This window comes from Gekko japonicus, unplaced genomic scaffold, assembly GCF_001447785.1.
Source record: "Gekko japonicus isolate JY-2015 unplaced genomic scaffold, Gekko_japonicus_V1.1 scaffold2865, whole genome shotgun sequence".
Taxonomy (NCBI): domain Eukaryota; kingdom Metazoa; phylum Chordata; class Lepidosauria; order Squamata; family Gekkonidae; genus Gekko; species Gekko japonicus.
This window is the reverse complement of record NW_015160923.1, coordinates 86,466-98,948: the sequence shown is the minus strand read 5'-3', so window position 1 is coordinate 98,948 and position 12,483 is coordinate 86,466. Positions and strand designations below refer to the sequence as shown.

General features: G+C 50.0%; 1 protein-coding gene across 2 annotated transcripts in view; it reads right to left on the bottom strand.

Moving 5' to 3' along the window:
- RBM17 (RNA binding motif protein 17) overlaps positions 1-12,483 on the bottom strand; it is a 39,675-nt gene that overhangs the window by 9,169 nt on the left and 18,023 nt on the right. The window contains exons 7-9 of one of the 2 annotated variants that reach the window (XM_015424729.1): positions 8,720-8,861; positions 7,192-7,343; positions 2,539-2,615 (exon numbers count right to left, since the gene is read on the bottom strand). In XM_015424729.1, coding sequence (XP_015280215.1) covers positions 2,539-2,615; positions 7,192-7,343; positions 8,720-8,861 — 371 coding nt within the window. The remainder of the gene's footprint in view (positions 1-2,538; positions 2,616-7,191; positions 7,344-8,719; positions 8,862-12,483) is intronic. The other variant, XM_015424736.1, reaches the window with a different exon arrangement.

The window sequence follows — 12,483 nt, the reverse complement described above, 5'->3', positions numbered from 1 at the left end:
CTACGAAGAAAGGTTGAACCGCTTGGGGCTCTTTAGCTTGGAGCAACGACGGCTGAGGGGTGACATGATCGAGGTTTACAAGATTGTGCATGGGATAGAGCAGGTAGAGAAAGAAGTCCTTTTCTCCCTTTCTCACAACACAAGAACTCATGGGCGCTCCATGAAATTGCTGAGCGGTCGGGTTAGAACGGATAAAAGGAAGTCCTTCTTCACCCAAAGAGTGATTAACACACGGAATTCACTGCCACAGGAGGTGGTGGCGGCTTCAAGCATGGACGGCTTCAAGAGGGGATTGGATAAGCATATGGAGCAGAGGTCCATCAGTGGCTATTAGCCACAAGGTATAGATAGGAACTCTCAGCCTGGGGCAAGGGATGCTCTGTCTTCTTGGTGCTGGGGGGGCGTGGGTCAACAGTGGGAGGGCTTCTAATGTCCTGGCCCCACTGCTGGACCTCCTGATGGCCCCTGGTATTTCTGGCCACTGTGTTGGACAGAGTGTTGGACTGGATGGGCCATTGGCCTGATCCAACACTGGCTTCTCTTGTGTTCTTATGTTTATGTTCTTATGAAAGAGAGACACAGAAGGAGAGACAGAGAAACAAAGAAAGGAAATGGATGGGAGGGAGGGAGGATGTTTCCCCTTCGCTTCCCCAGCCGCCCTGCCGGGAGCCACACAATAGGTGGCTCCTGAGCCGCAGTTTGGCCACCCCTGATCAAGGCTGAGCCTGCATCGATCAGGGGGGGTGGGACCAGATGGCCTGGATGGCCCCTCCCAACTCTGTGACTCTGTGATCTTCAGGCAGCTGCCCAGACCAAGAGAAAAGCGGATGTCGCAGAGGTGGAGCTCAGACATTACATCTGCCCAGGGCTATTTTGGGGCAGGAACGTACAGGAACGGAGTTCCGGCTGGCTCCCAAGTTGGCCACGCCCAGCAGGAACTCCTTAGCATAATAGGCCACACCCAACAGCAGGAACTCATTAGGACTGGCTACACTAGGGGTGTGTGGCCTAACATGCAAAGGAGCTCCTGCTACAAAAAAAGGCCCTGGGTTTTAACAAACAAGGTAAACAGAATAAGAAGCAAAAGGTGGGTGTGGCTGGATGAGCACACTTCTGGTAACATGGGGGTGTGGCCTAATATGCCAATGAGCTGTGCTGTCAGGGGTATAGGCTAATGAGTTTCTGCTGTTGGGTGTGACCTATTATGCTAATGAGTTCCTGCTGGGCTTTTTCTACGAAAAAAAAAAGCCCTGCATCTGCCCGGTATGGCCACACACCCCTCTCATTCTGCGATGCACCCTAGACACGCCTCTTCCTGCCCGCTTTCTGGAATTTTCTTCTTATGTTCTACCACTGGGCCCCCAGATAAGGAGGAATCCAACAAAATGCACGAGCTCTTCCTTCCGGAGTCTACAGACTAGGACCTGGGGGGATATGTGAACCATTAAGCACCACGACAGGCAGGAGTGATGAAGTGGTTAAGGGTCCACAAGGGTTAAGCTGACACTACATATAATAAACATACAAAGTTTATTTAGGTGTACACATTTTAAAAAACTTAATGACTCACTTAAAATATTCACAGTCAGACCTAAAAAACTTCTCAACATTCATACATAGATGGGTGAGTGCTGTGCAACTGAACCAAACGCGTTTCGGCCCCAAAGGGCCTTCCCTCAGTGGTCACGATCCAAAATACAAAGTTGACATACAGTCCAAAAAATATTTACATAAGACGTTAAATATATATGCAGTATAAGGCCAGATGTTATGTCCTTATATATTTATATGTATATTGCTGTTCTATAGGATAGGCCTCAGGTATGGCCAATTAAAGTCCACTAATAATTCCAAATCTGGTAGCATAAACTTGCGTGAGTTGACTGTATGTCACTCCATCCTGGCCTTATACTGCATATATATTTAACATCTTATGTAAATATTTTTTGGACTGTATGTCAACTTTGTATTTTGGATTGTGACCACTGAGGAAGGCCCTTTGGGGCCGAAACGCGTTTGGTTCAGGTGCACAGCACTAACCCATCTATGTATGAATGTTGAGAAGTTTTTTAGGTCTGACTGTGAATATTTTAAATGAGTCTTAAGTTTTTTAAAATGTGTACACCTAAATAAATTTTGTATGTTTATTATATGTAGTGTCAGCTTAACCCTTGTGGATTCATAGCAGCTTTTTGGGTTGAGTTTTCTTTTTTCCCTTACCTCCCCCCTTTTTTTCTATTCTTCTTTTTTTCTTCCCCCCGCCTTTCTTTTTGTTCGTAGTGGTTAAGGGTGTCAGTCTAGTTTCTGGGAGACCTGGGTTCGAATCTCCACTAGCACCATGGAAGCTCCCTGAATGACTGTGGGCCAAGCACACCCTTAAGCCTAACCTACCTCACAGAGCTGTTGTGAGGCGAAAATGGAGAGGAGAACCCTCTAAACTGCCTTGGGTCCCCACTGGGGAGAAAGGCAGGGCACTTAAGAATTAACTAAACAAGTATCACACCAGCAGGAAGCTTAAAAACTCATGAAGTGACTTACCCTTAACAAGACCACTTTGGTGGGGCACTTCAGTATCTCTGTTAAAGGGTTCGAATCCGATTTCTTGGACGCGTCTGCTGTTCAGGAGAAACAGTGAATGGTTCCAAGTTAAATCCTAAATCGTTATTTCATTCCAGTGACATTAAGCTAGCTTACCCCGACATACACTGGACCGGGCGCATTCCACAAAAGCAAAGCATTGATATCGGATCCAGGTTCCTGTATTCTAAAGATCTACCTTTCTGTAAAAATTAGAGGCGGGAAGGGGGAAAGCGACTGCGCTTGGGCATTACAGACGCAAAGATACGTGCTCCGAAGCCTAAGCAAGCCGGGCCACAATGCAGCAATGGGCTTTAAAGGTAAAGGTTTTCCTTGCTCGAAAGCCAGTCGAATCCGACTCTAGGGTTGCGGTGCTCATCCCCGTTTCAAAGCCGAAGAGCCAGCGCTGTCCGAAGACGTTTCCATGGTCATGTGGCCGGCATGACTAAACACCAAGGCGCACGGAACGCTGTTACCTTCCCACCGAAGTGGTACCTATTTATCGACTTGCAATTTCTTGCTTTCGAACTGCTAGGTTGGCAGGAGCTGGAACTAGAGACGGGAGCTCACCCCGTCTTGCGGCACCCGGGTCTTGAACTGCTGAACTACTGACCTTCCACAGCCTGCAGTTCAGCGTCTTAATCACTTGAGCCACCGCAGCTCTCATAGAAGAAATATCAGTGCCAATCATCAAACTTGAACTGCCAAACTACAGACCTTCCGGTCTGCAGCTCAGCATCTTAACCTCTGAGCCACCGCGGCCCCACAATGGGCTTTTTTGTTGTTGTTCAGTCGCACAGTCGAGTCCGACTCTTCGCGACCCCATGGACCAGATCCCGCCAGGCCCTCCTGTCTTCCGCCGTCCTCTGAAGTTTGCTCAACTTCACGTTTGTTGCATCTATGACACTGTCTAACCATCTCATCCTTTGCCGGCCCCGTCTTCTTTGACCTTCAATCTTTCCCAGCTTTACAGTGACGTAAAAAACATTCCTGAGACAGGTTCTGAAGTGAACAGACACTTCTAAAATGGTGAAATTTTTATGAGGCTATTCACGGTTAGATAGGACAAAAATATTAATACATTATGAGAAAATGGTAGATTGTTGAATAGACTGGTATCATGGTTTTTAAAGTCACAATGTGTTATAGAGCTTTCCGAAAAATTCAAGTATTTGAATCAAGGATCGTCCTTTGTATTTGCAAAACATGCCCTTTATATAAGGTTTGGGCAATTTTGCCTTTTCTGCTTTCCCCGTACCCCCTTTTCTTTATTCTGTATTCCCTCAAAAAAGTTCAAAATAAAAATTATATTTAAAAAAAAGGAAAATGGTGAAATGGAATGGGCAGAAAAGAACAAAAAAAGAAGAGCAACCTGAATTCTCCAGTTGCCGTGGTCTTTAAGAACGGCCTTTAGAAGGCCCAGGCAGGCCCGGCCTTGTCAGATCTCAGAAGCTAAGCACGGCCGGCCCTGGCTAGTATTTGGAAGGGCGATGTGATGTGTTTGTACCTTTAAGTAGGTGGTTTGAAAATATCAACGTTAAAAATATCAACGTGTAATAACTTAAAAGAAAATTGTTATAAGATGATGTATAGATGGTATATGACACCAAAAAAAAATGCAAATATGAGTAGTAATATGTCAAACAAATGTTGGAAATGTAAAAAGATAGAGGGCTCATTTTATCACATGTGGTGGACTTGCGAAAAAGCAAAACAGTTTTGGGTTGAGATTCATGCAGAAATGGAAAAAATTGTGAAATGTAAATTTAAGAAAGAACCAGAAATTTTACTTTTGGGGCTTAAAATGGAAGAAGACAATATGGCAAAAAGGACATTGATGTGGTATATGATCACAGCTGCCAGAATGACTTATGCGCAATGTTGGAAACAAGATAAGGTTCCTGAAGTTGGAGACTGGATTAAGAAACTACTTTTCATGGTTGAAATGGACAAAATGACAAAGAAACTTAATAATATGGAAGCAGAAGACTTCTTTGCAGACTGGAGTGTAGCACTGTGGGAAGCGGAGTGGGGGGGGGGAGGGAGGAGGGTAGGATGTATAACTATATAATGTTTGATTTATGTTTGATTTTGTTATATCCTAATAAAATGTTTTTTTTAAAAAAAGTAGGTGGTTTTCCATTATAGTGGAATGTATTTAACCTGATACAATTGGGAGGGTCGGCTGACTCTCAGATGGTGTGATGCTGTTCTTTGCCCTCGGTCTCTTTCTACCAAATAAAGCTGTTCCGTAACGACGACTGGGTGTTGTTGTACTACGGATGAGCCACGTCGCCCGAGAACATTACAGGCGACCTCCGAGGAATACCAGGGTTGTGACGTGGAGCCGGGCCACGGCGAGCCACCTCTGAACGTCTCTTTGCCTCCACGCGCCACTAGGGGTCGCCAGAGGTCAGCTAGACTTGGTGGCAGAGAGAGAACAGCCTTGAACAGGAAAGGCGCCTTGAACCGTGTTACGGAGACAGAGGAAGACCGAGGGGGTAGTGGGTAAGATTGCTGGACTAGGACCGGGGAGACCCAGGTTCGAATCCCCACTCTGCCATGGGAGCGTGCTGGCTGGCTTTGGCACAGAGAGTACTCCATCTTTCCGTGTGATACCTCTGAGGATGCCGGTCACAGCTGCTGGCTAAGCGTCAGGTCCTACAATGCCAAGACCAGTGTTCCCTCTAAGCTGAGTTAGTGCGAGCTGGCTCACAGTTTTTCAGCCTCCAGCTCACACATTTTTTGTCTCCGCACAGGAAGGAGGGCTCCAGAGCAAACTAATTTATGCAGCGGCCAAATGGCTCGCTCACAACTTTAAGGCCAGTCGTTCACAAAGTAGGATTTCTGCTCACAGGACTCCACAGCTTAGAGGGAACATTGCTGCCTAACCTACCTGAGAGGGTTGCTGTGAGGATAAAATGGAGAGGGGAAGGACGTAAGCGGCTTTGGGTCTCCATGGGGGAGAAAGGCGGGGTATAAATGACCCTTTATGGTCAAGGGCCAGCATACCTGACCGACTTTCCCCACGTGTTTCCCAGAGAGCACTGCGTTCAGGGACACAAAACCTCCTAGTGCTCCCTGGCCTTAAAGAGGCCAGACTGGCCACCACCAGGGCTAGGAACGTCTTCGTGGCAGCTGCACACTGATGGAATGAGCTCCCTGAGGACACCCAGGCCCTGCGGGACGGACTTCCGTTCCGCAGGGCCTGCAAGACGGGGCTCTTCCGCCATGCGTTTTTGGCCACATTCCACATCTTGACGTAACTTGGAGCCGCCCTGGGATCGTTTTCATCACCTAAGTCTGTACTGACTGACTCCCGTTAACGAAAACATTGGATGCTGTATGTATGTCTGATGCTGGGAAAGACTGAAGGTCAAAGAAGACGGGGACGGCAAAGGATGAGTGACAGCATACTGTAAAGTATAGCAGACAAGATGACAGCCTGGGTACAAGGTAGTCTACTAGATCATCTTGATCTGAGGTGACAGTGCGTCATGTGACATGTCACCAGGTCTTGGGTTGCATCATCCTGACTACTGTCACCATGAGTCAGCACTACAATTCTGATTGGTGCTCTGATGTATATATGGAGTACAGTCTGTATGGTATTTTTCACTCTGTTGGATGGAATCATATGCGAAGCACTCTGTCGGTTTGCCTGGTGATTGGGAAACTGGGGGGGGGGGGGTCAACAGTGGGATGGCTTCTAATGTCCTGGCCCCACTGGTGGACCTCCTGATGGCACCTGGTATTTCTGGCCACTGTGTGATACAGAGTGTTGGACTGGATGGGCCTGATCCAACATTGGCATCTCTTATGTTTTTATGTTCTTATGTAAAGGACTGTATGTATATAGTTGCTGTAAATAAACCACTGTAAATAGTTCAGCACCTAGCCAACCCAGATTGTGTTGTTATTGGCGCTTCCAATACGCGGACAATGAGATGGTTGGACAGTGTCATAGCCCCACTTCATGGCTCTCCAGGGTCTCAGGCCGAGGTCTTTCACATCTCCTCCTGCCTGGTCCTTTTAACTGGAGATGCCGAGGACTGGACCTGGGACCTTCTGCCTGCCAAGCAGATGCTCTGCCACTGAGCCACAGCCCCACTTCGTGGCTCTCCAGGGTCTCAGGCGGAGGTCTTTCACTTCTCCTCCTGCCTGGTCCTTTTAACTGGAGATGCCGAGGACTGAACCTGGGACCTTCAGCATGCCAAGCAGAGGCTCTGCCACTGAGCCACATCCCCACTTAGTGGCTCTCCAGGGTCTCAGGTCCTCCTGCCTGCCAAGCAGAGGCTCTGCCACTGAGCCACATCCCCACTTAGTGGCTCTCCAGGGTCTCAGGTCCTCCTGCCTGCCAAGCAGAGGCTCTGCCACTGAGCCACATCCCCACTTAGTGGCTCTCCAGGGTCTCAGGTCCTCCTGCCTGCCAAGCAGAGGCTCTGCCACTGAGCTACAGCCCCACTTCATGGCTCTCCAAGGTCTCAGGCAGAGGTCTTTCCCTTCACCTACTGCCTGGTCCTTTTAAACTGGAGATGCCGGGGATTGAACCTGGGACCTTCTGCATGCCAAGCAGAGGCTCTACCACTGAGCCACGGCCCTGCCTTGAGTTACCTTTATCAGCAGCATCGCCGATGATGATTTTGCCGCCCCTCTTGCTGGTCTTCTCTACAGAGAGAGCCGTGCTCAGGCCCTGTTCATGCTTCCCGAGTCCCTGGCCCTCCCGGAAGCCGTACTTCTGCATTATCTTGTGCGCCACGGTGCCTCTGCAGGTAGAGAAAGAGAGGTGTACAATCTGGCGACTGTCCGAAATGGGATGTCTTGAAGCACAGATGTTTCAGGAGGCTAAGAGGACATAAGAACATCAGAAGTGCCCTGCTGGATCAGACCAGGGGTCCACCTAGTCTAGCATCCTGTCTCACACAGTGGCCAGCAACAGGGCATAGCAAACGAGGCCTTCCCCTGAGGTTGCCGCCTGGCTCTGGGGCTCAGAGGCTTAGTGCCTCTGAAGGTGGGGGCTCCCCTCGGCCACCATGGCTGGTAGCCATCGATAGACTGATCCTCCACGAATCTATCTAATCCTCTCTTAAAGCTGCTTATTCCCGTGGCCATCACGACACCCTCTGACAGCGAATTCCACATTTTAAGCACTCGCTGTATAAAGAAGAATTTCCTTTTGTCCGTCCTGAATCTCCCGCCCATCAGCTTCATGGGATGGCCCTTGCGTTCTCTTGGTCAGCTCTTCCCGCCCCGTGCATAATTTGCATAGGCCACACCCTCTGTCATCACCGGGCACCTGCAACAAGCCCCGCCCCCTGCTCCCAGCAGTCCTCAGTCGGGCCACGAGGAGCAAGAAGAGGCCAGGTAAGTCGCAGAGACCCTCCCCCTGACCCGCCTTCAGGTACAAGCTCTCCCTCCTCTGTGAGGGCAGATCTGCGCGTTCCTCCCCCCCCCCCATAACTAGCAATCCAAAACAGTCCAGTGGCACCTTTAAGACCAAGTTCTATTCAGGTACAAGCTCTCCCTCCTCTGCGAGGGCAGATCTGCACGTTCCCCCCCCAGTGGCACCTTTAAGACCAAGTTTTATTCAGGTACAAGCTCTCCCTCCTCTGCGAGGACAGATCTGCGCATCCCCCCCCACATAGCTAGCAATCCAAGAGAGTCCAGTGGGGCCTGAGCGGTGGGTGTTGCCTTCTGACGCACTTCCGGTGATGGCAGGGGGTGTGGCACATGCAAACGAGCTATGCTAATGAGTTATGCTAATGAGCTCCTGCACCTCTTTTTCTACGAAATGACCCCTGGCTATATATATTCTGTAAGCTGCCCTGAGCCTGCCATGGTGGGGAGGGGCGGGATACAAATTAATTAATTAATTAATTAATTAATTAAAAATAAATAAGGAATTGGAAATCTGGGATCGATCTCTCATCCGTCCGCTCGGCATCGACAGCCCCTCAGGACCCGTGAGCGAGGAAGCCAAAGCCATCGCCTGTCACTTGACGTGACCCCACTTCTGCGAAACATGCCTCCAAGTTAGGGTTAACATTCTGCCCACGCAAAGGAGGCCCCCCGCGACCGGTTCCTGCCTTCGAGCCGCCTACGGGCATTTCCCACCAAAGGCCGGCCTCCCGCGAGCACTCACCCCATGTTGGCGAGGAAGGAGTTGCTGGGGCCTGTCGGTGACCGCGGTCTCTCGGGCTCATCGTACATCGGCGGGGGGACGGCTGCTTTGGAGGACGAACCGCGCGGCCGCGACTCTTCTTCATACGGGAAATTCGGCACCGCTGGGAGGGAGGAGAGTTATTTATCATTTGGGCAAAACCAGGGGTCATTTCGTAGAAAGAGAGGTGCAGGATCTCATCAGCACAACTCATTTGCATATGACACACCCCCTGGCATCACCGGAAGTGTGTCAGAAGGCAACACCCACCGCTCAGGCTCCACTGGACTGTTTTGGATTCCTAGCTATGGGGGTTGGGGGGATGTGCAAATCTGCCCTTGCAGAGGAGGGAGAGCTTGTACCTGAATAAAACTTGGTCTTAAAGGTGCCACTGGACTGTTTTGGACCAGGGAGCTGGGCTTGTTGCATGTGCCCACCCCCTGGACTCTTTAGTGCCGGAGCTCTGCTCCTGTGCACTCCTGCAGGAAATGACCCCTGGGCAAAACTATCTGAGTGCATGTTCCCTGATAGCAGACACGAACGTTTTAAGATAGATTCTGGTGTGTAGCTGTGTCAGTTCGAAGCGGCACAACAAAGTTTGGGTCCAGTGGCACCTTTAAGACCAACAAAGTTTAATTCTGGGTATCAGCTTCCATGTTTTTTCTAGAAGAGAAGAGATTGGATATATACCCCGCCCTTCAGTACCCAAAAGGGTCTCAGAGCAGCTTACAATCTCCTTTCCCTTCCCCTCCCCACAAGAGACACCCTGTGACGTAGGTGGGGCTGAGAGAGCTCTCTTGAGGACTGCTAGTGAGAGAACAGCTCTGAGAGAACTTGTGACTGACCCAAGGTCGCACCAGCAGCTGCATGCGGTGGAGTGGGGAATCAAACCCGGTTCTCCCTGATCATAACCCAAAACGGGCAGCAATAACTGTGCAGCTAAAAATAACCTCCTATGCTTCAGAACCAGGAAAGCTGTACATTTGTTCAATCTTAAAAGCCCGCCTAAGCTAAGAACACGGGCTGAAAGGCGTACACCCAAGTCAGTGAAACCTGGCGCGACACCAGTTCTTGCGCTTATGAAGTTACTGGGGCATCCATAAACCTTTCTGTTAACCCAGCTTTTGAATTAAATGGCCAGCTCACAGTTTTTTAGCCTCCGGCTCACACATTTTTTGTCTCAGCTCAGGAAGGGATGGCTCCAGAACACACTAATTTATGCAGCAGCCAAATCACCTGCTCACAACTTTAAAGCCGGTAGCTCACAAAGTAGAATTTTTGCTCACAGGACTCTACAGCTTAGAGGGAACATTGTCGTTTATAGCCTGAAAAATGCTTCTCGTTGTAAGCTGCTCAATGGGCTATGCTCCAGCTGGGCTTTACAGGACCCTTTTTTGGCTGTTTGATGCTCTTATTATATTTTATTTTGTAAGCAGCCTTGGACAGGTTTCCCCGGGGAGGCTGCACAGAAACAATTGAGTGTCAGTGGCAACGCTCCCTCTAAGCTGTGGAGTCTTGTGAGCAAAGATTCTCCTTGGTGAGCGACTGGCATGAAAGTTGGGAGCGAGCGATTGGGCTGCTGCATCAATCAGCTTGCTCTGGAACCATCCCTACTGGGCAAAGGAAAAAAAGGGTGAGCCGGAGGCTAAAAAAACTGTGAGCTAGATCACACTGAGGAGCTGCGGTGGCTCAAGTGGTTAAGATGCTGAACTGCAGGCTGTGGAAGGTCGGTAGTTCAGCAGTTCGAGACCCGGGTGTGCCGCATGACGGTGTGAGCTCCCGTCTCTAGTTCCAGCTCCTGCCAACCTAGCAGTTCGAAAGCAAGGAACTGCAAGTGGATAAATAGGGACCACTTCGGTGGGAAGGTCACAGCGTTCCGTGCGCCTTGGTGTCTAGTCATGCCGGCCACATGACCACAGAAACGTCTTCGGACAGCGCTGGCTCTTCGGCTTTGAAACGGAGATGAGCACCGCAACCCTAGAGTCGGACTCGCCTTGCTTTCGAGCAAGGGAACCTTTACCTTTACCTTTTAGCTCACACTGACTCAGCTTAGAGGGAACACTGCGCTCCGACCCCCTCCCCAGTTTCCCAAACCAGAGAGCTGGCACCTCTTAACCAACGCTCCCTCTAAGCGGTGGGAGTCTTGTGAGCAAAAATTTCTCCTCCGTGAGCTGCTGGCACTAAAGTGGTGAGCGAGCGATTCGGCTCCTGCATAAATCAGTTTGCTCTGGAGCCGTCCCTTCCCGAGGCAAAAATGTGTGAGCTGGAGGCTGAAAAAACCGTGAGCTGGCTCACGCTAACTCAGCTTAGAGGGAACACTGGAAAGCTCAGATTGGTCTTCCCCCAACGGCTTTGATTTTATGCACCGTTCCATCTATTTCTTCCGACCTGGGTGGCCCAGGTGAGCCCAATCTCACCAGATCTCGAGAGCAAAGCAAGGTCGGCCCTGGCTGGCATTCGGAGGGGAGACCTCCAAGGAATACCAGGACTGTGACGTGGTGGCAGGCAATGGCAAAACCACCTTCTGAATGTCTCTGGCCTTGAAAACCCTACGGGGTCGCCAGACGTCAGCTCGGACTTGATGGGTCTTTCCACCACCCCCACCGGGCGAAATGTTCGTAGCAAAAGAATACGATAGCTGGGACACTTTCCCTATGAAGACGGGTTAAAACGCTCGGGGCTCTTTAGCCTGGAGAAAGGACGGCGGAGGGGTGACGTGATTGAGGTTTATAAGATTGTGCATGGGATAGAGCAGGCCGAGAGAGAAGTCCTTTTCTCCCTTTCTCACAAGACAAGGACTCGTGGGCACTCCATGAAATTGCTGCGCGGTCGGGTTAGAATGGATAAAAGGAAGTACTTCTTCACCCAAAGAGTGATTAACACATGGAATTCACTGCCACAGGAGGTGGTGGCAGCTACAAGCATGGACAGCTTCTAGAGGGAACTGGATCAACCTATGGAGCAGAGGTCCATTGGTGGCTATTAGCCACAAGGGATAGATAGGGACTCTGAGTCAAGGACACTCTGTGTTCTTGGTGCTTGGGGGGGGGGGAACAGTGGGAGGGCTTCTAGTGTCCTGGCCCCACTGGTGGACCTCCTGATGGCACCTGACATTTTTGACCACTGTGTGACAGAGTATTGGACTAGATGGGCCAGTGGCCTGGTCCAACATTGGCTTCTCTTCTGTTCTTATGTACTGCCCCTGAACGGGAAGAGACCTAGTTATGTGCCTACAACTGGCTTCTCAAAATATTTAAGAGATGGTCAAAACTGTTGCCCTGTAAGGCACTGGGTTAAAAACTCTATGTGGTCTCCTGCCATCTAGTGGACACTCACAGCATCTCTCAGACTTCATAAAAGCACCTAAGAGTTCCCTTGCATTTCCGCAATGCACCCACCCCCAAGTACAGAAAGGTCCATGTTCTTTCATACGGTGGTCTCCATAGCCTGCACTCCCCCCCCCCCACGCTAATCCTGCATACAGCTCTTGGAGTTCACTTCCAGACAGAGGTTAACTCCGCTCAGAGAACGGAGGGACGGAAGTCGGACCAGAACCAACGGGTTGAAATTAAATCAGAAGAGTTTTCAGCTAAACATTGGGAAGAACTTTCTGACAGTTAGAGCTGTTCCTCAGTGGAACAGGCTTCCTCGGGAGGTGGTGGTGGGCTCTCCTTCTTCGGAGCTTTTTCAAACAGGCTAGATGGCCATTGGACAGCGATGCTGATTCTGTGAACTTCGGCAGATCA